This window comes from Diplotaxodon limnothrissa, linkage group LG15 (genome assembly GCF_057381915.1).
Source record: "Diplotaxodon limnothrissa isolate DT_005_m linkage group LG15, D_limnothrissa_male_GT1.1, whole genome shotgun sequence".
Classification (NCBI taxonomy): Eukaryota; Metazoa; Chordata; class Actinopteri; order Cichliformes; family Cichlidae; genus Diplotaxodon; species Diplotaxodon limnothrissa.
This window is the reverse complement of record NC_140610.1, coordinates 23,319,943-23,343,940: the sequence shown is the minus strand read 5'-3', so window position 1 is coordinate 23,343,940 and position 23,998 is coordinate 23,319,943. Positions and strand designations below refer to the sequence as shown.

General features: G+C 42.0%; 1 protein-coding gene across 1 annotated transcript; it reads right to left on the bottom strand.

The window, feature by feature from the left end:
* Nucleotides 1-1,083: 1,083 nt before the first annotated feature.
* LOC146617548 (cytochrome P450 2K4-like) lies at nt 1,084-11,546 on the bottom strand. Its single transcript, XM_085373343.1, has 9 exons — nt 11,304-11,546; nt 11,047-11,209; nt 10,789-10,938; nt 10,563-10,720; nt 2,981-3,160; nt 2,649-2,790; nt 2,365-2,549; nt 1,792-1,933; nt 1,084-1,714 (listed from the first exon to the last, which is right to left on the bottom strand). The coding sequence occupies exons 1-9, from the start codon at nt 11,496-11,498 to the stop codon at nt 1,530-1,532; spliced, it is 1,500 nt and encodes a 499-aa protein (XP_085229469.1). The 5' UTR covers nt 11,499-11,546; the 3' UTR covers nt 1,084-1,529.
* Between the last annotated feature and the right edge of the window lie 12,452 nt (nt 11,547-23,998).

The following is a 23,998-nucleotide window of genomic DNA, read 5'->3' as shown; positions in this document are numbered from 1 at the left end:
ATTTGTTATTTCAAAGCCAATCATGTGATTCGGAAAAAGAAATAAACCCCTTTTGAATTGCCTTTGACACAGAACAAAATGGCAATGACCTCTTACTGAGTTTCCTTTGGCCTAAATGCAAACACTGAGAAAAAGAACGGTTTCACAACAAGCCAAAGTTCAAAAAGTACATCATGTACTTCAGTGGATCACTACTAGACCATAAAATCATGGGAATGATGTGTGAATGATTTACAAAGTAGTTTAACTGACAAAAAGTAAGAGTGAGTAATCACCTATCATCAACAAGAGCCCCTGTCTCTCTTCTACCACCACTTTTCAGTCCCGGACAGACAGTCTGTCTTGGTCTGTCTGTTGGAGCCTATCCCAGCTGTCATAGGGCGAGATGCAGGGCATGCCATGGACAGGTCGCCAGTCTGACGCAGGGCTAACACACAGAGACAGACAACCATTCACACTCACATTCACTCCTGCATTCACACCTATGGACAATTTAGATTGATCAATTAACCTATCCTCTTCTTGTATCATCGGTTATGAATGTGTGTGAATGTTAGATACAAGGTACTTATGCATGTATAAATGGGGCAATGAGGCAAATTGCATGAAGTGCTTTAAGTGTTCAGGTAGAGTAAGTGCTGTATGAGAACTAGCATTTATTAAAAATCTTAGATGAGTTTAAATCTCAGTAACGTTGACTTCAAAGTCAAGGTCAGAGGTCAAGCTTTCTGAAATTCTTGTGAATGTAATTACTCGGAAACAAGGTGATACAGGATTTTGAAATTGATACCAAAGGTGTATATGAGGAGGCTGGGAAGGTAGCACTGGTAATTGCCAGTATTTTTAGGATCATTGTTTCATATTTCTCACTGTGTATCATTGTTATTCAAAGTGTCTTGCTCCGCCTCCTGACATACTACAAATTCTACAATGTCAGAAACCTTTAAATACATTTATAACAGTAGCACAAGTGAAACTCACATTGCTTGGAACAAGTCACTTCTCTGACCACAATGGAGTCACCATGTTCAATTAACACATGTATGCAATGTACAAGAAAATCCACCTGAGAACTTGGTTGAAGTTAAAGATATATTTGGTTGTTGGTTGATACAGAAATACTTTAACAGTGGCAAACCACACCTTTTATGTACTGACCTGCACACTTTGTTAGTTACATTTTGCTTTATTTCAGCTGCATTCTACATTTATCTCTGCTTTAACCAGCTCCTAAAGATGAAGATTATAATTGATTATCATTAGTTCACAGATCAATTTGTCTTTCCACTCACTCATCGATTCGTTTTCTTGTGTTTAAGTGTACATTTTTATTCAAGCTAATTGACATGAATCAAAAATATCCTTACAAAGCTCCTCGTGGTGCTGCAGGTTTCTTTCGGAGTCTCAAACTGATTTTGCTTGCTTAAAGAAGAATCAAAGAAACACCACCCCTTCTACCTATTTCATTAGAAGCTTGTTTTATATAAAATATTTCTTGTTTAGAATTAATTACATCAGCCCACTGTGTCTCACAAGGGGACAGCACACAGTTTAACATTTGAAGGGTTAAGGATGAGACTATCAGATGGTGATAGAAGCAGTTCATCCTCTGAAACTCCAGGTGGAAAAGTAATTCGGAAGTGCTGCAGAAGGGTGGTGAAGAAGATGAAGACTTCCGTTCTGGCCAGATTTGCTCCGGGACAAACCCTGCGACCTGAAATAGAAAACAAAAAAATACACTACATTTTATCTGATAGTAATCTGGGTCATGACAAGAAGTTGATTACAAACCTGCAGAAAAAACCATGAAGGCATCACGCTGGATAAACTTTCCATCTTTGTCCAGGAAGTGTTCCGGATAAAAAGTGTACGGTTTCTCCCATTTACTCTCATCAGACAGAACAGAAAACAGGAAAGGATACACAGCTGTCCCCTGTTGAATACACAAACCAAACTTTTTTCCTCCCTTTTTTAATATGTATTCACAGGATATTACACAAAAATCAAATATTATTTTTTAGCTGTGACTTCAAAACAAAATTTCATCTGGGACAAAATGAGTTTTTGAAAACCTACTTGATTCATTTAATCTAGCTTAAAAAAAATCAAGCTGATGAACATTTTTCACACTGTTGTATTCTATAAATATTGATCACAGAATATTTCCTCCTTGATGCTGGAACATGCTGACTACTGCAAATTCCATGAAATGTTGATCTTCAATTTGATAATCAAACACTGAGAGAAAGAATCATTCAACTCTCTTTTTCCACATCTGTGACGATGTTTTAGTAATCAAAATATGATTATTTTTTAAGCTTCAATATATAATAAACACATCATTTGTTTTCTGATATATTTTACCTTCTTAATGAAGTGACCTCTAAAGGTAATGTCCTGTGAAGTTCTGTGAGGAAGCCCCAGGGCAGCAACAGCTGTTAGCCTCTGTGTCTCATGGATGACAGCATTGGTGAAAGGCAGCTCTGTCCTGTCTTTAAACTGAACCTGACGATTTCCCACTACACTACTTAGCTCCTCCCGGACCTTCTCTGGAAGATGAAAGGGCTCGAAGGATGTAATAAATCTGACTTCAGTGTAACATAAATTTTTGTTGTTTGCAAGCACTTTGAACATTTACAGGTTCTTACCCTGTATCTTTGGATACTTGGCCATAAGAAAAAGTCCCCATGTGACTGTGCGTGCTGATGTTTCAGTGCCAGCAACAAATAAATTCATTATTGTTATCAAGAGGTTTTCATTGTGGAAATGACTGGTGGTAATTCCAGATTTCTGCGTATAAAACCAGAAGTTATTCAACAGCTGAAGCTTTTGATTATGACACAGATTCACATTGCTGTGTTAAACAGATTTCTATTCACCAGTTGGGCAGAAGCACCACCAGGTTAGGATAACGTGTTCACATTATTGCCATTGCTCTTTAAAAAACAATATCAGCATTGTATAAATTTTTGTTCCTCACCTCCAAATTGTCTTGGTGAATCAGAAAGGCATCCACAAATCCTCTGCACATCTTTGGATCGAGAGTTTCTTTCAAATGACTCACCAATTTCCTCTGTTGTTCCCTATTGGCTGCAAATGCTTTTTTGAATTCATTTGGGTAAGAGAACCATTTGCCAATCCACGGGACCATGTTATAAAGCTGTAAAAACCCAAATGCATCTGTGTTAGTAAGGGCAAGCAAATGTTTGTTCATTTCATAAGAAGAAAAACTAATGTGTCTGAAAGTAGTTTAAAGGATTATGGTTTGTTATGATTTTATTTTTAAAATCAGAAATGTCAAGTAAGGGGGGGACCGTGCCACCCTCCAGTGTAATTTAAGTTTACTGGTTAGTTCTGAGGTTATTCTTATTACATCATGAGGTATTCTTATGAACACTTTAGTTTCTTGTCTATTGGGTTTCTGTTGTGTCAAAGGCTACGTTCACACTGCGGGTCTTAATGCTCAATTTCAATTCTTTGATCAAATACAATTTTTTTTTGTCTGGTTGTTCATACTACAAATAAAATGTGAAAGCAAACGCGCTCTAGTGTGAACGGTTCACTGCCCTCAAAGTGCCCGCATGCGCAAAAGAGACGTCACACACAACGTGCTCTGTTTATGGCAGTAAAATGGCGGCTACAAAGCTAGTAGGTGTTGTTCCAGTAGTCTATCAATTTCTGCACAGTCGCAACCAACAGAATTTTGACAAATAATTAGAGAAAGAAGGACACTGAGAAAAAAAGAGTGCCCGTGCTTTAACATTGGTCTCGTTTGGAGCAGTGGCTGCTACCTCCACTCAGAGGTTTATCTTCTCCGGCGCTGATAATTGGCGTCTTGTGTCAGTGACATAAAAGACGGATTAAATGTGACATGACCATTCAAAGAGCAGTCACTTTCTAAAACATCAGATATGTATCGGATTCAGTACCACATACGAAAGTGACCTAGGTTGCATTTGAAAATACTGAATTTCTGCTGTTCAAACTGTCATACCATGATCGGATATGGGTCGCATAGGGTCAAAAAAGTCGGATTTGATGTGCTTTCGTCTGCAGTGTGAACGTAGCCTTAGTCCTCTGTGTGTTGGTGATATGTGTGTTGCTGTGTGTCCTTGTGTCTCCCCTTTTTGTTTACATTGTCATTGGTCTCCACAGTGTTTGGAAGGTTACTTTTAAAATGTATTCCACTACAGATTACAGAATACATGCCCGAAAATGTATTTTGTAACGTATTCTGTTACATTAGTCAATGAGAGTAACATATTCTGAATACTTTGGATTACTTAATATATTATCATGCTGTTTACAACTACCGTACATGAATGTACTATTGCTGTGTGATTTATTACTATTACTGAAGGCTACTCGCCGTACCAATACCAACTAGATTTTTAAATCTTAATATAAAATGACTAACAGTAGGGTGGACATTAGGTAAGGCTGCACTTTTTGCAGCGATCTCATATATAAGAATATTCCTCACGTATATAAAACAGGTCTATGGCTCCGAACCGTAGTAAAGGGACCTCTGGCTAATACGTCGGGTTCCGTGTTGGGCTCGTAGCCGAAAACTAGCTTTACTTTGTTGTCTGGGTCAACTTTGCTAGCAAGAGACAGAGAGAAGCATTGAAAGGCTGCTCCAAAAGGAACTTATTGTTTCGGAAAAAAACACGAACACAGTCGAGTCTAAATAGCTTACTTACAACTGGGCTCGTCAGGCATTCTTGTTAGCTGCAGTGGTTATTATTATATTTACATGCTTCCAGCTCCCGTTTCTGGTCGGCGACAACTCGTATTTTCGACTCTCCAAGAAACGATTTTTGGAATATCAACAAATTAAATCCATAGTAAAAAAGAAATTTAATCCCAGTGAAGCTGAATTACAAACACCACCAAGTGTTGTGGAATTTTTTAACCTAAAAGCCCCCAAATTATTGTTTTAAATATACAGAACACTTTCTAAAATAGATGAATCAATATCCCTTCCTATTGCAAAATGGGAAGCAGATTTATCGATCAACTTAGACCAAAACCTTTGGTCTCAGATATGCTTAAAAACCTTTCAATGGATCAGAAATCCCAGTTTGCAATTAATACAATACAAAATAATACATAGAGTGCACTATACTGGTCATAGGATGTTCAAGATGGCCTATACACCTTCCAACAACTGCTCACACTGTCTAGCAAATACACCGGACAATTACATCCACGCTCTTTGGTTCTGTCCACCAGTTCAGAAGTTTTGGCGTGAGAAATGTGAAGACTTATCAAAGTGTCTGAAATGTAACATTCCAGCCTCCCCTTTAGTATGCTTGCTGGGCAACTTGGATGAGGTCACTGCAGAAATAAACACAGCCCACGTTGTTTTTACGGCCCTATGCATTGCCAAGAAAATGGTCCTCATTAACTGGAAAAATAAAAATAATCTTAATTCTAACCAATATAGAAACCATCTAATAGATCACATTAGTCTTGATACAGCCTCTGCCATCACATTTGATCAATCCCTTTGGGCTCCTTTGATCAGCTTCATCACCTAGTGGGGGTGGGGGGTCATGGTTTGGTCCTGCCTTCACTATTGTGGTTGATATGGGGGTAGGGACGGCCTTAGGGCGTCTGGGGAGTCCCTAGGGACGTTTTCCCTGGAGGGCCTAACCCGGGGGACGTGGCCATGAACTGGTTAGGGGCTCTGGTGGCTCTTAGATGGTGTTTTCCTTGTGGCTGCGTACAGCGGAGATGGGGGAGGGTGTGTGCTGGCCGACGTTGGTTACTGGCCTGGTAGCCTGGCTGCCCCTGGGTGGGTCCGGGACGGGCGTGGAGGCTTGGGGGTCTGGGGGTGCTCCGCCCCCGGTCTGGGGTGCTGGCTGGGCCTTGGGGGCTTGGGTCCTGGCTGTTGTGTCGCCGGAGCTGTGGGCGGGTGGGTGCAGGGGGGCTCAGCCCCAGTGCAGGGGATCTCTGATGCATCGGCCCAACTAGGGGGCTCTCTAACTGGTGGGGAGGCTGTTATATCTTTGCAGGTGGTCTCCTCACTACAGGAGCTCACTCTGCAGGTGGGGGAGAGATATAGGATAGGTAGAGAAGGAACTCAACCTGGGTGTCTATTGTCTTGTGTAGTTTGGGAGATGATTGGATGATGGGGTGGGTGCAGTTTTCTCTGGGGTGGAGTCGGGTGGGCTACCCCGGACTCTGTGCTGCTGCTGCGGGCCCCGGTCCGGATGGGTCTGGGCCCCCTTGCCCTGGTGGGTTCCAGAGTGTGGGGGTGCCTACTGGGGTCAGCGGGGGAGCTGGCCCCAGGGAGGGGCCGCTTGCCCCTCCCTTTCTTCCCTCCCCATCCTCAGCTGCCTCCCTATTCCCACTCTACCACACACACCCACACACGCAGGGCTTGGGGTGTAGGGGAGGCACTCCCCCTCTGTCCCCTTCTGGCCGCCTGTGCCTCAATTTTATTCTGCAACCTAGACATCCACATTACTCACACTCTCACATAACACATACATATAGGGCCTTGGGGGTGGGCACCTTTTACAGCATCCAGAGGATGGTCGGTGTATTCCAACCCACCTCTGGCGCTGGTGCCCTACCCACAATTTTAAATGCATATAGACACTGAGGGTTTTCGGAAGGAGCTCTCTGATAGGAAGCAGGAACATGCTCTCCTGTGTTTTAAATGCACTTTAGAACAGCACACAGCAACACTACATATGAGCGGGTGTAGGGAGGTTTGAGGTCTTCACTCACCCCGGTTCTGTTAGCCGTCAGGGCTGAGGGGCTGGGAGGAGGTGCTGGCCGTCAGATTGGGGTCTGGGATGCAGGGCCTCCCTGCTACTGCAGATAAGGAGGTGGTCCGCTTGCCTCCACCCCAGAGAAGGGTTACATCTCCTGGGTCTAGGTGCGGCTTGCCCCTCTGGGGGCGGGGGTACCTGGACCTGGGATATAGAGTATGTTTGGGGAGTGTGACTGTCTGTGCAGTGTCTATTTGTGTCTGTCTACACGTTGGGTGAGTGCCGAGTATTTGGTTGTGTATATGGGGGTGGGAAGGCACGTTTGTGTCCGCGTGCGCCTGTTCGTCTGTGTCTATATGTCAGGTTGGGTCTTAGACTCAACCTCTCTGGGTACATCTATGGCCCTCCAAAGTATGGAGGCCTATCTCCCCTCACCACACTCCCTGCCGGTGGCTGATGCCCTCAGACGTTGGTGTTTTGGTGGTTCTTGTCGACTGGGGCTGGGCGCTCATGTATGTACCGGCTCACTCCTGGTGGCCGATTGGCGGGGCCTGGCGCCTGTGGGCCCCTTCCGGGGGGTGGGGTACCCTCAGGCCTCAGGCCTCTGGGCCTGAAGCTCGGTCCTCTCTGGCACAGCTGGCTGCCGGCAGAGCCCGCGGGCACGCCACTGCAACCCCCTCTGGCTTCTGCTCCATAGCTCCTGGGTGACCTCTCGTTTGGGGCTCTACTCAGCTCTTCCTAGGAGGGTGGCACGGTTCAAGGTTCAAGGTTCAAGGTTCTTTATTTGTCACATGCATAGTTGTACAAGTATAACACACAGTGAAATGTAGCCTGACACGCTCCTCGACATGTGCAAAAATTGGGGGGGAGGGGGGGGGGGGGGGGGGTAGAGGAAGAACATTATATATATATATACATACATATAGTATATACACTGGGTGAATGTGCAGTAGTAGCAGCAAGCAGGTGAATTCTGTACATTAATATGAATAGACATCTGACTATTTTACAGGATAGACAATATAAACATATTTAAAATTAAAGGAATTGAAATGTACATTGTGCCTTGGTTTAGAGTGTCTGGAAGAGAGTCCTGTCTCAGTCAATTATAGATGATGTGAGAGGGCGGGTGTGTGTGTTTAGGGCACGGATGGCTTGGGGATAGAAGCTCCTCTTGAGTCTCTCTGTCCTTGCCCGGAAGATGCGGAACCTTCTACCAGATTGCACAAGTTGGAACAGTTTGTTGCCAGGATGGGATGGGTCCTTCAGTATCTGCGCTGCTCTAGTCCAGCATCTCCTGGTGTAGGTGTCCTGAAGCGGGGGGAGAACAATCCTGCAGCAGCGTTCTGCTGTACGGATCACTCTCTGGAGAGCTTTTTGGTCCTTCACACAGCTGTTCCCAAACCACGATGTCATGTTCTGTGTGAGGATGCTCTCCACAGCGCCTGTATAGAAAATCCTGAGGATCTTTGGAGAGACCCTGAACTTCCACAGTTGTCGTAGGTGATACAGGCGCTGCCTAGCCTTTTTGGTCTGGACCTGAATGTGGGCAGCCCATGTCAGGTCTGAGGAGATGTGGACACCAAGATACTTGAAGGACTGCACCCTCTCCACTGGAGCTCCATTGATGATGATGGGCTTGTAGTCTCTGTGCTGACCCCTTCTGAAGTCCACCACCAGCTCCTTGGTCTTGCTGACGTTCAGCTGGAGGTGGTTGTCCTGGCACCACGATGCCAGATTCTTCACTTCATCCATGTAGGCCGCCTCATCGTTGTTGGAGATGGCACCCAACACCACTGTGTCGTCAGCAAACTTCACAATGGTGTTGGAGCCATGGGTGGCCACACAGTCTGAAGTGTAGAGGGAGTAGAGCAGTGGCGAGAGGACACATCCCTGAGGTGCTCCTGTGTTGATGGTGATGCTGTTGGAGAAGCACCTGCCCACCCTCACCACCTGAGTTCTGCCAGTGAGGAAGTCCAACACCCATGCACACAGACGGCTGTTAAGTCCCAGATCCCTCAGCTTTGTGAACAGTCTGCAGGGCACTATTGTGTTCCCCCCCTTTGGTGGTCCTCTTCGGGTCCTCATACTCTGGGGCCTCTGGATGTCTGGGGCCTGGATCTCCTCCATACCTGCTTCATGCCCTGGGGGACGGGGCTATGGCTCCCCACACTCCCTAGCAGATCGTTACATGGAGAAACCTTTGGAATGCAAGCATGCTGATCCACACAGGTATGCACACAGGTGTACACACGGGTATTCACAGACGCGGACTACACCTTTCTTGGCTGCTGCCTCAAAGCACATTGTGCGCTGTCTATCTTGTGTGCTGCACAATAGCGTTTAATATTTAGTATCTACTGTTATCTACTGCTAGCTAGTTTATTGTGATGGTGTTGTATTTATTATGTTGCTAATTTTTTGTTTGTTTTCTCTTCTGTTTTTTTTCTCCACACAGGTGATCCAGGTGTTTTGTTTGTTTTTCTTTCTTTCTTCCCCCCTTTCTCACCGTGTCTTCTCCCCTCTGTTTTTCTTTCTCTCCCTCTCTTTCTTTCATTCTTTCTCCCTGTCCTATCCCCCAGTCATGTCTATCCCGTTTGTAGCAACCGAAAATCAAATCAAATAAATACATAATTATAATAAAGGTCAATCAAATGGACCAATATGGCAAGGCCATGATGATCCACTTGGTAAAATAAATCCGCTTGGCATCTTTCTTGGTCTTACGACAACAATTCTGATGGCTAAAGATCCAAACGGGACAAAAAATAAATAAATAAATAGAAAATAATAATGTGTTAGTCTGTTGCTAAAAGTTGTTTCTTCTGTTCATACCGATTTGCGAGTGGTAATTTGCTGTTTGTGGTAGAATTTGTTTAGCATACTTGAAGGATGATTGAAAAAATCTATTATCTTGTTGTTTATATCTATTAATCACAAATTCATGGTTGAAAACAGAACGAGAAATTCATTTGTTGTTTTACGTGTGGTTAAAATAATTTCATGCACAATGAGAGATATATTCAAAGCATGCTTGTAATGTATTACTGTGGTAATGTGAAAGAGATGTGAAAAGAGATAAAGAACTAAAGCTATAGCTGTGATACAAGAGTAGAAACGGAGCTGGCTGTGTGCAATAATGTTAATATTGTTGTGCAGGCTAGGTTTTTTTCTTGTTCGTGTGGAAGAAACTAAGATTTTGGATCACAATGGATTCTCTCCGGAGGGAGATGGCGAGCCTGAGCCCGGACTGAACTTTACAGAGGAATTTACTCTTCTTCCTCGACGGAGACTCCCAAGTGGTAACACACAAACCACAAACAAAAGAGAAAAAGAACTAGACTAAGAATTTTTGACATGACGAATGACCGAAGACAAAAAGACAATTGAACATTGAGCTCAAAGGGACTATTTTTTTTTTTTTTTTTTTGTTTTGCCGGCTTATTCTTATTATTGTTATTATTACCATTACTACTGTCAATGTGGAATTTGTGTCTTGTTTATTTCATTTTGTGTAAAATAATAACCGTTGCTGCTCAGATTCCTGTCTCCAGCCATTTCATTCCATATTTGCCTCGCTTTCTATTGTAGCCCTGCCGAACCTAGCAACTGGTCCGTAGTTTGGCTGTCCTAAACTATTTAAAATGAGTCAGTGGTTACACTTGGAAAAGGTAAAGCCCCTGGAGGAAGTGATCATTAAAAAGAAAGCAAAGTTAAATGAACAGTAGCAAATATTTGAAAACATATCACTACACAGACATAAGCAAAGCACTGCCCCTTAGTTATAAAAGTCAGTTAGAATTTACAAACAAAATCTTTAAAAACTTTAAAATATACCTGGACAGATGGGGCACTCAAAAGTGTGGTGTTTCTACATGTACGATGTACCAAAGATGTAAACTCCAGGTCATTGTAATCAAATCTGTTGCCATAGATCAAGGAGCAGAAAATATTGGCAGTTGCATTGTTTAATGATTGCTTGACATCAAATTCTCCTGCAAAGAAAATTACAAAAAGTTCATTTGTATCAAAAAGTTGCAGTTTCTGTCAGTTCACTGTTTACCTTTGAACTGTTTAAAAGCTTCCATAAGGTAATGACACTCCTCAATGATTTTGTCCTCAAATTCTTTCTTTCCCATTCCAAAGTCCTTCAGGTTGATCATTGAAAAGCGCCTCATCTCTTTCCATGTGTCATCATTAGCCCACACAATACCTGATTTGACAGAAACAACTTTCAGTAATATAGATAAAGGTTATACATAGTTGCTAATTATGACTCACACTCAAATGTGTTTGCAAAAGTCTTGTCTTAATTACGCACCATGTCCTTGAAAATGCTCATCAATAATTGGTGTCAGATCCCTTTCTCCAAACACTTCAGCATAGTCAACAAGTGCCTCCTTTACTGCGTTGTATCCTACCAGGACCACCACTTTTTTGGTCCCCAGATAGATGGTGAAAATAGATCCAAATTGTTTGGATAGCTAAAAACAACAAAAAATGTTCATATATCTTTGTTTAAAATACATTAAAATGATCAGATACATTGAAAGAAAATTCCTCCAATGACTTCCTCACCTCCAGTAACGTGACATGTGTTTTCTTCAGGTACAGCTGCGGGAAGTTCCCAAAAATGGGATATGGTGTGGGTCCTGGAGGCTCCTTTCCATCCTTTTGGGTTATGTTAGAGAAAAGGCAGTGGATCAATAGAAGGACTGTCAGACACAAAACAATTGAATAAATCCCCTGGAGAAAAACATATAGTATATCCATGGCTTAAGCTCAGTGACTTCTGTTGGTTATTCCAACTGACAGACAGGATGACTGTGTCATGGTCAAGGTTCAAGGTTCAAGGTTCAAGGTTCTTTATTTGTCACATGCATAGTTATACAAGTATAACACACAGTGAAATGTAGCCTGACACGCTCCTCGACATGTGCAAAAATTGGGGGGGGGGGGGGGGGGGGGGTGTAGAGGAAGAACATTATATATATCTACATATAGTATATACACTGGGTGAATGTGCAGTAGTAGCAGCAAGCAGGTGAATTCTGTACATTAATATGAATAGACATCTGACTATTTTATGGTCCGGGTGAGTGCTGGGCCTTCCCACAGGGCCGGCATTTCCACCCCTAGGCAGAGCTGCCACAGCATGCTGACAGGCTGCACCTGAGCATAATTGGAATTGCCGGCTTCTTAAGACCAGCGCTCAGACTCACACCTCGCCAGATCGTCGGCAAACCTTTGTCAGTCAGGGCTTTCACAGTTTCTCCACTCTCAGAGGACCTCTGGACGTTGTCAAGCCGCTGCCGTCACCTGTTAGGATTTCAGCGCTGGTCTGTTTACAGTTTCTCCGTGCCTGCCTGCCTCCCTGCCCAGCGCTCAGAATAATCATCTCCCCTCACCCAGATTTCCCAGTGTCGGGTTCTCCATTCAATCCACAACAGCCCCGTGGCTTCACCACGGACACTTCCAGTGCTCCTTCTAGTTTTGTTTCATAGAAATGCCAAGTCGGCCATGTGTGTTTCAAAGTAAAGGATTGTGAATTTCTGAGTTAGAACTGTGTGACTCCAAGCGGAGTATTATGAATCATAGTGTGCCTCTAAGCTAAAGTTATATCTAAATTCATGCTCCAGAGTAGAGTTTCTAGCGTGTGTTAAGTTTATTTAGGTTGCCGCTAGCACTCAGTTTCTCATGAGTGTTTTTAAGTTATTCCTTGTTTACGTTGAGCAATTCTAAGTTATGGTGAGCACTTTGAGCACCTCTCACCGTCGTTCGCTGTTTACATTAATTGCACCACTGTAAATAAAGCTTTGTCACCCTCAGTCCCAGCACCTCCGAGTGTTGTCTGCCTTAGAGTCCGTTTTCCTACTGGCCTCAGGCCGTGACAGACTGAGTGTTTTAGTGAAGTCCAGATAACCTCGTACATATTTGTTTTGTACTTTGGTCTGTAACAACAGATAAGTAATCAGGAAAGGACCAAAACATGGGATGCAATAGCCAAGTTAACTTTTGTTTAGTGTGAGTAAAAATTACCCAATTTAAAGTTAAATATTCTTAAAAGAATTCTCAAGTATTTTTTGAATATGAGTCAAGATGGCACTGGTGTTTGTGGCCTGCCATTTACCTGTCTTTCCTGTCCTGTTTGTTGTTATTTTGATAACGTTGACTTTCTTTCAAGATGCATTTTCGTTGATGGTTTATGATTGCCAAACATATATATCTGTCCACCCATAATACAGTGTATATGCTGTATGTAATCAGTTATGGCCAAAAACTTAGCTTTAATTACCAATTCATTCATCTGCATTCATTTCACCGATCAATCCGAGTGAACATTTGTCCTAAATTAAAACTGTAGAGTCTTAACCTTACAATATGAAGTGGTTTGAGGCTAGATTAGTTGATGGTAAGTGGTGCTATATCAATAAAACTGAACAGAGCTATTAAAACAAAACACATGGATGACCAGAGCCCCCCCAGCACAAGGCTGACAGGACTTTTCCCCCATATGATAAAGAAACAGAATAAAACATAAATAGATTAAGACGGATTACAATACCAAACTTAAAGATAAAAGTGCATTTACTGGACTTGTTTTGTCAGCGCTTGCTTTACAGACAAGAGAGGACAATGAAGTACAATTAGAAGTGCTTGTCCTGATAAAGACTTTTGAAATGTAAACAGCAGCTACAGTGGGGCAAAAAAGTATTTAGTCAGCCACCGATTGTGCAAGTTCCCCCACCTAAAATGATGACAGAGGTCAGTAATTTGCACCAGAGGTACACTTCAACTGTGAGAGACAGAATGTGAAAAAAAAAAATCCATGAATCCACATGGTAGGATTTGTAAAGAATTTATTCGTAAATCAGGGTGGAAAATAAGTATTTGGTCAATAACAAAAATACAACTCAATACTTTGTAACATAACCTTTGTTGGCAATAACAGAGGTCAAACGTTTACTATAGGTCTTTACCAGGTTTGCACACACAGTAGCTGGTATTTTGGCCCATTCCTCCATGCAGATCTTCTCGAGAGCAGTGATGTTTTGGGGCTGTCGCCGAGCAACACGGACTTTCAACTCCCACCACAGATTTTCTATGGCGTTGAGGTCTGGAGACTGGCTAGGCCACTCCAGGACTTTCAAATGCTTCTTACGGAGCCACTCCTTTGTTGCCCGGGCGGTGTGTTTTGGATCATTGTCATGTTGGAAGACCCAGCCTCGTTTCATCTTCAAAGTTCTCACTGATGGAAGGAGGTTTTGGCTCAAAATCTCACGATACATGGCCCCATTCATTCTGTCCTTAACACGGATCAGTCGTCCTGTCCCCTTGGCAGAAAAACAGCCCCATAGCATGATGTTTCCACCCCCATGCTTCACAGTAGGTATGGTGTTCTTGGGATGCAACTCAATATTCTTCTTCCTCCAAACACGACGAGTTGAGTTTATACCAAAAAGTTCTACTTTGGTTTCATCTGACCACATGACATTCTCCCAATCCTCTGCTGTATCATCCATGTGCTCTCTGGCAAACTTCAGACGGGCCTGGACATGCACTGGCTTCAGCAGCGGAATACGTCTGGCACTGCGGGATTTGATTCCCTGCCGTTGTAGTGTGTTACTGATGGTGACCTTTGTTACTTTGGTCCCAGCTCTCTGCAGGTCATTCACCAGGTCCCCCCGTGTGGTTCTGGGCTCTTTGCTCACCGTTCTCATGATCATTTTGACCCCACGGGATGAGATCTTGCATGGAGCCCCAGATCGAGGGAGATTATCAGTGGTCTTGTATGTCTTCCATTTTCTGATGATTGCTCCCACAGTTGATTTTTTCACACCAAGCTGCTTGCCTATTGTAGATTCACTCTTCCCAGTCTGGTGCAGGTCTACAATACTTTTCCTGGTGTCCTTCGAAAGCTCTTTGGTCTTGGCCATGGCGGCGTTTGGAGTCTGACTGTTTGAGGCTGTGGACAGGTGTCTTTTATACAGATGATGAGTTCAAACACGTGCCATTCATACAGGTAACGAGTGGGGGACAGAAAAGCTTCTTACAGAAGACGTTACAGGTCTGTGAGAGCCAGAGATTTTCCTTGTTTGAGGTGACCAAATACTTATTTTCCACCCTGATTTACGAATAAATTCTTTACAAATCCTACCATGTGAATTCATGGATTTTTTTTTCACATTCTGTCTCTCACAGTTGAAGTGTACCTCTGGTGCAAATTACTGACCTCTGTCATCATTTTAAGTGGGGGAACTTGCACAATTGGTGGCTGACTAAATACTTTTTTGCCCCACTGTAACCTTTGTTGGCAATAACAGAGGTTTACTATAGGTCTTTACCAGGTTTGCACACACAGTAGCTGGTATTTTGGCCCATTCCTCCATGCAGATCTTCTCGAGAGCAGTGATGTTTTGGGGCTGTCGCCGAGCAACACGGACTTTCAACTCCCGCCACAGATTTTCTATGGGGTTGAGGTCTGGAGACTGGCTAGGCCACTCCAGGACTTTCAAATGCTTCTTACGGAGCCACTCCTTTGTTGCCCGGGCGGTGTGTTTTGGATCATTGTCATGTTGGAAGACCCAGCCTCGTTTCATCTTCAAAGTTCTCACTGATGGAAGGAGGTTTTGGCTCAAAATCTCACGATACATGGCCCCATTCATTCTGTCCTTAACACGGATCAGTCGTCCTGTCCCCTTGGCAGAAAAACAGCCCCATAGCATGATGTTTCCACCCCCATGCTTCACAGTAGGTATGGTGTTCTTGGGATGCAACTCAGTATTCTTCTTCCTCCAAACACGACGAGTTGAGTTTATACCAAAAAGTTCTACTTTGGTTTCATCTGACCACATGACATTCTCCCAATCCTCTGCTGTATCATCCATGTGCTCTCTGGCAAACTTCAGACGGGCCTGGACATGCACTGGCTTCAGCAGCGGAACACGTCTGGCACTGCGGGATTTGATTCCCTGCCGTTGTAGTGTGTTACTGATGGTGACCTTTGTTACTTTGGTCCCAGCTCTCTGCAGGTCATTCACCAGGTCCCCCCGTGTGGTTCTGGGATCTTTGCTCACCGTTCTCATGATCATTTTGACCCCACGGGATGAGATCTTGCGTGGAGCCCCAGATCGAGGGAGATTATCAGTGGTCTTGTATGTCTTCCATTTTCTGATGATTGCTCCCACAGTTGATTTTTTCACACCAAGCTGCTTGCCTATTGTAGATTCACTCTTCCCAGTCTGGTGCAGGTCTACAATACTTTTCCTGGTGTCCTTCGAAAGCTCTTTGGTCTTGGCCATGGCGGAGTTTGGAGTCTGACTGTTTGAGGCTGTGGACAGGTGTCTTTTATACAGATGATGAGTTCAAACAGGTGCCATTCATACAGGTAACGAGTGGGGGACAGAAAAGCGTCTTACAGAAGACGTTACAGGTCTGTGAGAGCCAGAGATTTTCCTTGTTTGAGGTGACCAAATACTTATTTTCCACCCTAATTTACAAATAAATTCTTTACAAATCCTACCATGTGAATTCATGGATTTTTTTTTCACATTCTGTCTCTCACAGTTGAAGTGTACCTCTGGTGCAAATTACTGACCTCTGTCATCATTTTAAGTGGGGGAACTTGCACAATCGGTGGCTGACTAAATACTTTTTTGCCCCACTGTAAGTCAACAAGGATCTGTGTCCACACTCCTCCTGTGTCCACAAATCCTCAGCAGTGACAACGCTTTAACGCCATAGTTCAAAATCCTCAGTGCACACCTTTTTCTCCGCTGTGTTCACGGTGCTTTCAGCTGTTTAACTTTAGGGAGGGGAGAAAGGTTTGACATCTTTCACAACCATTAAATGTTAGAAGAGCCTCTGAAAATGAGGTCAAGTTCACTTCCCAAAGATTTCGTTTCGCTGTACAGCACTTTGGTCAACCTGTGTTGTTTTTAAATGTGCTTACAAAAAAGTTGACTTTACTTGAAACATATATTTCACCCCAAAAATCATGCACACACGCACACCCCAATCAAATCATCTCATGTGTAAAGTGCAATAATGCAAGTCATATTATGACTTTTGACAGGAACATTGTTTTCTGCAAGTGACTCCTAACAACATTACACTCTGCAGCTACATATGATATAGTCACCTGTCAGACTTCTACAAAATGAGCAGCCAAAGTAAAAAGTTGGCAGGCTCTGTAACTCATCTCCGAATCTAATGATTGTGATTATGAACCAAACAATTAAGCTGCTGTTGCCACCTGACCTGGTGGGTGTCAGTGAGGGGTTTAAACAGAATTCCTGCAACTATGTATTATATTAAAATAGGAGATCATGTTTTGGCTGTAGGATTTATTCTGCAGCACTTGCAGAGGCTTTATGCTCTTCCTGAGCTCTATGTGTCACCTAGTGGCATTTTTAGGTATTGCCAAGCAGCTATAACATGAAGTATAGTGAGACAACAATATTTAATCCATATATATTTCTTGAACACACATTTCCAACCTTTAACACTGCTATTTATATCCTTCCAAGCAAGAGAATCACATCAAAAAATAGCAAAATAATAGTGGTAATAGTGACTTGTGTGACAGACAGTAAGCTTTTGAGCTTGTCATGGCCAACTCAGTACAGAAAGTCATTCTCAAAATGATTAATCTAAAAGGACGGTGTGTTTGTGTTTTGGGGGTATATCCATGCAAATGCATATACATGGATTTTTGGGGGTCCTCATCCTGGCTTGTGTCTTTAAGTCAAAGGATGAATCAACAGCCAGTGTCATGGCCTTTTAAGTTCCAGAACAGAAAAATAGTCTAAGAAAAGGCCGTGGGTGGCAACAGGTGGTTTGTTTCAGAATGCACTTCTGACTTGATTCTTTGAAAATACATGGCGTTTATTTCATGGTAAAATATAATCCAAAAATCAACCTAATAATTTTTTTGGCACTTGACCATGCTCTCATCACTGCTGAGAGTGGAACCCAGGTACACGAACCTGTCCACCTCTTCTAGCTGCTGCTGCTGATTCACAGTGACCGCTGTGGAGATCAGGGAAATATTTTACTGATAATTTCATCATTACCATTACATTAATTATCATTTCATTAAAGCATTTATTCAATAGATTACACATGTTCTTAGTTAAGATTATTACACCTATCACAGATAGCTTCTGTCTGGTAAAAGGTCAGAAGCGTCAACGGGCGGGGTGAGGCCGAGTGCATTTTGAGGTCGAGACATACATACACACGAACAGTAGTTAGACTCATGTTTAGGTAAGAGTTCAAATAATAGTTTGCAAAAGCTTGTGACTGCAAAATTGTGTCTGCCTAAGGGACAGTTTGTTCCAGGAGATTAGCGAGAGTTAGAAGATTAATAGGAAGCACCTGGCCTCGAGACGGAGAAGATGTCCTTTTAAATGTGTCAAAAGTCATCAACAGAACATTTGTGGTTTCGAAACTGTTAAGTCTAATTGTTGAATGTTGCCATTGTGTTTCTTAAATTTGTACAGTCTTAGTTCAAGCAGTAGGATCAAAGCCATTCCTTTGATCCTGACCACCTCTCCAACCATTCTGTGCTGGGGGAGATTTTATTGCAGATACATCCTATCTGGAAGATCTGCTTCTTTTCTGACCCTTTGGTCAGCAGGAGGTCTGACACACACACACACACACACACACACACACACACACACACACACACACACACACACACTCTTACTTAAATACAGAAGTTCACACATCTTGGGACCATGTGGGCGTGGCTTTGCTCTGACGTGTTTTGTGTGAACTGTCTCTCAATAAAAGGTAGCAGGAGGAGGTCAGATCATGTTTTCTTCATGATGAATAAGTCTCTAGAATTAGCGGGGCTGTGGAAACACAGACCCAACAGAAACGTATGCATGTATTGTATCTGCTTTGACGCATGAGGGGGCGTCATAAATAATACCCTGATGTTATAAAAACAACTGCTTGTGTATCATTGGGTGGAGATCGATGCTGTCTGTGTGCGTTGGAGCGTTGGTGCGAGCAAGGCTACATTGTCCGCAAAGTCCAAATCCATGAACTGCTGAAGGGGATTGCGTCCAGCGACACCCATCGTTCCAATTGTTCGGCGCATGACATGGTCGATGGCGATGTTGAAGAGGAATGGCGATAGGACACAGCCTTGTCGCACACCCGTATCAATGTTAAAACATTTCGTAATGCCATTTTCTGCCGTTTGGTTTCTGACACTTTCAGGTAATTAAACATGCCCTGGTTCATCATTACTCTACCTGAAAAAGAAACAACAACAGTGTCCAGAATGATATTATGGACCTTGACCTGAAAGGGGCATCAGGTTGAGGGTACAGGGTTGTCTTCTAAGAGCTCTTGTGGCATTCTTTTCTTTTTTCTAACACGTTTGTGTGGAATATAGCCTCCACAACTAGCTCACTGTTCGTCTCTTCCAGTTGTTTATTGGTCCAACTCACAAACTCATCAGCTGCTCCTTTAACTCCCTGAAACTCCCTGATATATTTAATGAGGCTATCCTTTATTCTGTCAACCAAACACTGAGCTGCTAAAATATTAGAAGACATGGGCCATAAGGACAACCTTATACTTCACAAGTGTTTCAATGTGTCCCTTTGCTTTTTCCATTTCTCCGTTTCTATCACACTATCTGTTGTGTCTGTTAATACAAGACTGAGAATTGTTCATAACACCAGATGTGGATCAGCGTAAGAGACTTCTCAGAGAGAAATTAAGAGAACCCATGATGTTGTTCCTGCATATTGGCAGCACCATCAGTGGAGTTGCCCACACGTGCAAATATGAATACTGATTTAATCTTAAGTTTGTTTCACTGCCTCTGTGAAATACTTCCTTGTAGATTTTCCACAGCCCACCACAGCAGTAAAGTGCTCATGAATGGCGTCTGTCACATATCTTAGGACAATAGCACACTGTTCTAGTCTGTTGACATCTGTTGGTTATATAAATTTGAAATGAAAACATGTCTCACTTGCATTTGTACTCTATCACTTTTCTGAGAGCATCCACAACTTTATTGACTATATCCTTTGACATAAGGGTCACAAAAGAACCCCTATCTTTTGCACCTGTGTCATTCCATCTGGCTGGTACAACTTCTAATGTGCTGTTGAAGGCACATATCATACCCCCTCAAAAGGGTTAACAACTCTAGAAAGTTGCCATGATTGACTGCAGTGTTTTATGGAGAGTAAGCACCCTCTAATCCCTCTGTAACGAAGTCCACTATGACTTTTGCCACATCTAAATTCTATTATCTGATGCTCATGATTTAAAGACATTTTTGTCTTGCAGAAGGAATTTTACATCTGTCCTTAGCCAGTAGAAAGTATGCATCAACACTGTCTCTCCAATTTTCTCATGAGCTGATGAATATGTTCCCATGCTTTCATACCACCTTTTATGAATGTATTATCAATTTCTATCAGGTCAAACACCAAAAACAACAATAGAGGGATTGTTTGTTCTTTTCATTAAATGTCACCCACTTGTGGTTGATGGCATGCTTGTTGTTAAACAATTTAGGGAAACTTGTGGGCTATTGTAGATGGTAACTGAAAAACATTTGTAGATCCTGCGCTTGAAGATGAGCAACGTAATCAAATTCCATGTCCGCATACTTCCAGCTGCCTGAGTATCTTGGACCTTCTGCTGCAATGCTGCTACTGTCTCACTGGGCTCTATAGCTTCCATTTCAGCATCTGACTCACCTATAATGTATATCATTATAAAACGTAGGACATACGCTCTGGGAATTTATGGACTGAGATAGCAGCCAATGCTTAAATATTGTTAATCTATTTTATTTGGGATCATATCAATTTTAATACATTAATTTTGCTTAGTCTAGTCAAAACACCTATGCCTGTGCTTATACCACTCTGAATACATAGATATCATTTTGAATCTATCAGTCACATCTGTTATGTACATCGTTTTTAAAGAGTTAACTGGTATCCTGTTTACCTGTCCCCTCTGTAGTCATAACCATGCTCCTCATGTCCAGCTGGGTTCACCAGCAGGATCAGACTGGTTAACCTCCTGGTCTGATGCTAAAAAAAAACATTTAAGCGCTAGCCTATGTTGCCTATAAGTTATAATATTGCTCTTCAAGTATTTTGTATGTTTTTTGGGGTTTTTTTTACAATTTATATCACAATTGTCTATTATTCATATTCACGATGCTCAATATAGGCTATTTGTCTTGAAAGGCTAAAATAAATTAGACTACCTACTATCATGTCTTAATATGATTTGGATACATTTCTTCTCTGCGTGTTATATTTTACACTAGACATAAATAACTTACTTTGAATTACTTAACTCTGTTAAGACTATTCAAGAACCAAGAAGAACCAACACAAAGCTCAGAGAGCAATGGTGACAGAAGATCACAGGTGAAATTGGATGATGACTTGGTGGTGCACATGTGTGACTGCATGTATCTTGTAATTTAACATTATATAATTCACATATAAAGCTATGAATTGTAATTTTAAATGGTTTAAAAGCATGTAGAATAGCATATGCAGGCAAGTATATTCCTCCTTTTTTTTTTTTTTTTAAATCAAGAAGCAAAGACAAAAAGGAAAAAAAAGAAAAAGAAACAGGGCAGGGTTCGGTGGTTGAATCATCCGTCCCCACCAATGCCAAAACCAAATCTACGCCTTTGATATATACATATGATATCTTCTGTTTGCTATTTATTCCTGATGACTTTACTATTGATATTTTCTTTCACTCCTGCAAAGTTGGCGTGGAGCATGCATATTTTTTGGTACATGTCCAATGACAAAAAAAGCGCTATTTTATTCTATTCTTCTATTTTGTGTTCAGACCTGTAATGACTTTTTGCTTTCAGTTCATGGATCTTGAATTTGGTTTTTTTTGTATTGTTTTTTTTTTTTGTTTTAGTCCTTAACATTTATCAACTTATGTTCTCTCTTCCTCATGTGGCTATCACTTGGAATGTTAAATCAGCCTTCTTTTCCCTATTTATCCACCTCTATTCTCCCTGTTTGATTTGGCATTACCTGTTTGTCACTCTGTATCTGGAAGTCCCACATGACTTTAGTTCAGTTGTTCTTAGCTACATTTTGGAGGAGGACTCCATTTTGATCTTGTGACTTCCAGCCCATATTCCACAGAGATATTTCTGTGTACTATAACAGCCACTTGGTTATGGCAAGCTATATAGGACCTGCCTTCTAGCATATTACTCTCTACTGATAGATACTGGTCTATTTTGTGGGCATCTTTGCAAAGCCTGCGCCTGGCATTCTGCCTGGTGTGGTACACATTGGATTTTAATAAACTTGCAGTTAAAGCAATGATTAGCAACTCTGCTCTGTCTTTCAGTCCAGCTTTGTCAAGCCATTGGTAGGACATTTGTAGTAGAGCATGGTGATATGACCCAAAATATTTATCACGATATACATTTGAAAATTTGCAATAACGATATAACTGACGATATAATTGACACTAGACAAAATATTTTACAACTCCTTAACTTTATTAGTGCAAAAAAAAACCCCATCAATGTATTTTCACTTAAACAAGCAGCTTTTTTAAGTGCATTAAAGTTATATAAAAATGTAACAGTACAAATGCAAATTCCTTGCTGACAGTTTAACCAAAAGGCATTTCCAGTGGAAATTGGCCGACATATCCTCAGCATAGCCATGTATAATATCCACGAAACTTTAAAAGAAGTTATACACACACAATGCGGTAATATTATGTAGGGCTGGGTATCATCACTGATTTCTAGAATCAATTCAATTCCGATTCACAAGGTCCCGAATCGATTCGATCCATGATTCGATTTAATTCGATTCGATTCGATTCGATTCAATTCGATTTGAATCTGGGAAATTTTGACAGTCAGAAATATTATAATTCAGATCAGTACATTTACATATTTTTGTATCTAAAGGAAGCTGACACACGCAAGACTTTATCAAAGGTGTGAGCATCACAGCAGAGGCCTTTGTGTCAAAGTAGCTGAAGATAAAACACAGAAAAACATGAAGGGGATTTTCCTGGCCTGGGATTTTATAAAAATATTCTGCAGTACATCAAAAACGAAAGAAAACCATTAATCAACATATGAACATTACCTCTGAAGTTACAGAGGTTTTATTAGAGACACAGCTAAGCATTTTGCATTTTGCATAATTTTAAAAAGTTTAAATTTGTTCAGTACTGAACGGCAGAAATTAGGTTTTCTTTTCGGAAGTATATAAAATGAAAAAAACACCATCGGCCGACAGCGCTGTAAACAACGGTAGACTTGTGCGTAACAAGCAAGCGAATAATGCAGAAAACAGATTTTTAGACGGGAAACTGTTCTTGAAGTACAGAGAGAGAGAGAGAGACGGAGAGAAAGCTGTGCATCGTGGTCGAAGCAAAACAGTAAAAGTCAGAGTGAATTCGTGACGATGTTTATGTGAAGCGTAGTTTGGATCTTCTTTTGCTGCTGGTTCGGTCAATATTGTTTGGAGAGACATCAAACTAACAGCTTTAGAATCAGTGCATAAAGGGCGTGAACACAAAGCGCGGACCCGCCGACAGATCAGAATCAGCGAGCTGTCGGCTTTCAGCCCCGACTGTGAGAAAGGCGACATCTAACTGATTCTGATCCGCGGGTTGCGCTGTGTGTTTAAGTCTTTGTGCAGAATCCGTGTTCCTGCTCTCATTTACTGTCTTAGCTGTTTGGTGGTTGTTGAAATTTTGTGAGATTTCACCAGAGATTCTGGCATTTCGGGCAAAATAAATTTATATTAAAAAAAATCGATTCAGGATTTTAATGAATCGATTTTACGTTATCCAAGCCAGAATCGATTTTAATCGATAAATTGATTATAAAAACCCACCCCTAATATTATGTTGAAGCACAGTACGTATCACTCCGCCAGGCTCCTGCCTACGATAGCCGTAATGCGCCGACAATCCATCAAGCGGTGCGGCTTCGTAGCTTAGCAAAGTCGTACTGAAACATTTGACAGATTTTCGAGCGCCCTGTAGCACATAAAATCGTTTCGAGGTCAGTAAACACAACCAGAATTCATACATAAGGCCCATTGGGGCACTGTCGATTTTCAGAAAAATCAAAGGATTGATTTTAAGTGTACCGCATTTTCCACAAAACACGGTAATAACGACGACCCGCTAGCATGCTCTACCAAAAATAGTGCTTTGTTGTGTATCTGACGGATGAAAGCTAAACCAGTTCCACACCACTG